The sequence below is a fragment of the Cervus elaphus genome, chromosome 14, assembly GCF_910594005.1.
Source record: "Cervus elaphus chromosome 14, mCerEla1.1, whole genome shotgun sequence".
Classification (NCBI taxonomy): domain Eukaryota; kingdom Metazoa; phylum Chordata; class Mammalia; order Artiodactyla; family Cervidae; genus Cervus; species Cervus elaphus.
In genome coordinates this window covers 11,677,006-11,680,164 of record NC_057828.1, presented here as the reverse complement: position 1 = coordinate 11,680,164, position 3,159 = coordinate 11,677,006, and the positions used below count along the sequence as shown (strand labels likewise).

Genomic DNA, 3,159 nt, shown 5'->3' with positions numbered 1-3,159 from the left:
CAAAATATCATTATTTAATTTACATAAACTTAAATTTTCTTTATGTCTTTTATATTAACCTTATTACTCCCATTGTTTATTTTTCTACTGAAATGATTCTATTTTGGAAACTTTGTTCAAGCAAGTAAACAGTCTTATTCTGAATAAAGAAGAATGCATTCTTTTTTTTTTTTTTTTTAGAGTTGATGCTGCATTTTAATTCAGAAGTCAACATAACAGTTAAATACATGTAATAAATTGAAAGTGTTAGTGAAATAGAAGCTAGGCTTTGTATTTCCAAACATGTTTCCAAAAGCCTATTTTATTTAAAAACACACACAGGGTTGGACACAAATGTCTTTTTAATCATTGTGGAAGAGATTTCACTGACTGCTTAAATTGATGGCTTTCCCTCTGTACTGAGTCCACTGTTCTGGAAGCCTTATAAAGGATGAGAAGATGGGTCTCTTCCTTTACTTCCCTCTTTGTTGTAATACGAGTCCATGAATGAGAGAAATAACAAGATCAATTTTTCCGAACCATTTGGCAATCATTAAAGCTTCGCAGTTGCTGGTTTTCCTACCGGTGTTTTACAACCAGACATTTCTTCTAACTTTGTTGTGGCAGGTTCATTCACGTTAAATATATAATCATTATTTACCTTCTTCTTCTCCACCACACCGAGCCTCACAAAAGCTCCTAAGGCATTCTTCTGTACATCGGAGGATAATACATCATAACACTGTGAGACACCTTGATCAAGAAGCTGACTTGTGAATTTTCTAACTCTTATGAAGTACTGTTTCTCAGTGAAGTAATCTTCTTCATTCAAGAGGTATTTGCAAATTATCTGATAAGATTCCACAAAAGGTTTAAAGAGCCCTATTAAAAACTCTAACACAGTATTTCCTTTTCCTGTAACTAGGATGTCCCTTGTCATCACTTGTATGGCCTCACTCTTACAAAGCAAGTAACAGCCTTCTTCAACGTCCTTTCGTTCATTTCCTGGAAGACAAATGAACTCATCAGAAAAAACACTGCATAGGAAGCGAAAGCAACTGTAGACATCCTCTTTGAACACAGGTGTCATCTGCAATGCCACAGCGACTAAGGAAGGACGGACAAAAATGTTGAGCAGCTGGTTCCTATATGCCAAGCACATGAGGAGGGTGATATGCTGAGACATGAGTCCATCCACCAGTTCCGAGTCTCTGCACTCCATTTTCAGAATCACCCAATCTTTGACAAGGCTGGCGATGTTGGAATACGGAAGAATGCTGGACTGGATAACTTCCTCTGCAGGTTCGTTATCAGGCCAAGTAAGAAACCCCCAGAAGGCCTGGGTTAAGCCTTTCAGCCATAAGGTTTTTTCCACCAGGGCATCAAAGTCCATGGATGGCCGGTTCTGAAGCAGGACAGCGACTATTAGTGGCCACGGGCTCAGGACCAGGTTTTGAATTTGGAGAAGCTGCATTTTATAGGCAACTTCAGTAACAAAGGTGTGCATCTCCTCTAACTGTTTCTGAGGAATGTATCTGGGAACCAAGTTATAGCGGCTCCGACCCATCCTTCCATTGGCCAGAGATCAAAGCGACACAGGGTCTCCAAAGTACACAGGGATGTTTCCAAACTTCACAGAGAGGATTCTCCTGGCTTTCAACAATCCAGCTGTAGATTCTTTCGGCTTAGGAACCCCTAGAAGCTCATATGCATACAGAGTTTCTTCCAATATCCTATTGTAACTGATGCTGATTGGAACAAGGTAGGTATCAAAAACTTCTCTTTTAAAAAATGGTTCCATCACAATATTCAGAAGACCAAATTTTGGAGTCAATGCCTTGGCAGACAGGCTTCTTGTCCCTTCGAGGAAAAATTCAACAGGATCATAACCATTCCGTAACATGGTTTTCACATAGTCGGAGAACATGGCCCAGTAGAGTTTATTGCCACCAAAGGTGCGCCGCATGAAGAAAGCCCCTGACATCCGCAGCAGCTCGCCAATCATCTTCATTCCCAGGAAATCTATTCCTGCTGCTATGACCGGCACAGGTAAGTCATTGTTGTACAAAAGGAAAGACGACATCAGAAAGTCGATGTAGCTTCGGTGACTGGGCAGCAGGACAACTGGATGCTCCTGGATGACTCGTTGTAGTTTCTGAATCCCTTCTTCATTTACACGCACTTCTGAGAAAATCTGTTTAAATATTTTACTCAGGGCAAAGGTAAAAAACCGAATGGCTCCTAGCCGCAGCTTGTGGCTCATTTCATCCAGGATCTCACAAGCTTCCTCTCGGAGGACCTCGACAGGTTGAAGGGATTCCTTGGAAAGCTGTTTAATGACATAATAAATCTCTTCTGAATTGAGAACACTACATTTAATATCACTTGGCTTACAAGGAGTAATTCCCTTATAGACAAGAGGTGTGTAGCATTTCATTGCAAACTTCAAGTCACTGACATGTCTCCTCTCCTCTAAAACATCTTCAAACTCATCCCACTTTTTGAGCTCTTTCCAGTAGAGGAGCACGACAGCCCCGGGACCGGTGGAGCCGTCGGAGAAACAAGAGTTGGATGAACTGGAAGGATCCATGCTGCAGCTGCTGTCGTGGGTGTGGCCTGGGATTCTTTGCTAAGCAGTGGTGGTGCTGCTGCTGTGGGCGGTTCTTCCACGCGGGGCGGCCGACCTCGCCTAGGGCGGCAGCACTCTCTACGGCCCGCTCCACATGACCCCGGGTGCCGCCATCTTAACCAGGACGGAAGCCAGAATTTATTCTCTCACAGAATTTTCTGGACTCTCATGATTGTATCTGTTCCCTCTTTGAAAATCAAACTATACCAAAATCATGAGATTCAAAGTTGATTCCATCCTAATTTTAATATCAAAGGAAAAGCATAAAAATAAAAATTTAAAGATGATTTGATTATCTGAAGTTATTGATTCCGTAGTATGTGTGATATTTACTATGTGTGTATCAGTTCAGTTCAGTCACTCAGTCATGTCCTACACTTTGCCACCCTGTGGAGTGCCATACGCCAGGTTTCCCTGTCCATCACCAACTCCTGGAGCTTACTCAAACTCATGTCCATCAAGTCAGTTATGCCATCCACTATCCCATCCTCTGCAAAGGATGAAATATGTGTATAGCTCTGAGAATTATTTGGATATACTTGATGAAAGTA

General features: G+C 41.8%; 1 protein-coding gene across 1 annotated transcript; it reads right to left on the bottom strand.

Annotated features, from left to right (window-relative positions):
* Positions 1–358: 358 nt before the first annotated feature.
* On the bottom strand, positions 359–2,602 carry LOC122707787 (dihydroxyacetone phosphate acyltransferase-like). The gene is given in 1 exon segment (XM_043923648.1): positions 359–2,602. A coding segment is annotated over 1 exon segment (2,037 nt). The 5' UTR covers positions 2,570–2,602; the 3' UTR covers positions 359–532.
* Positions 2,603–3,159: the final 557 nt, after the last annotated feature.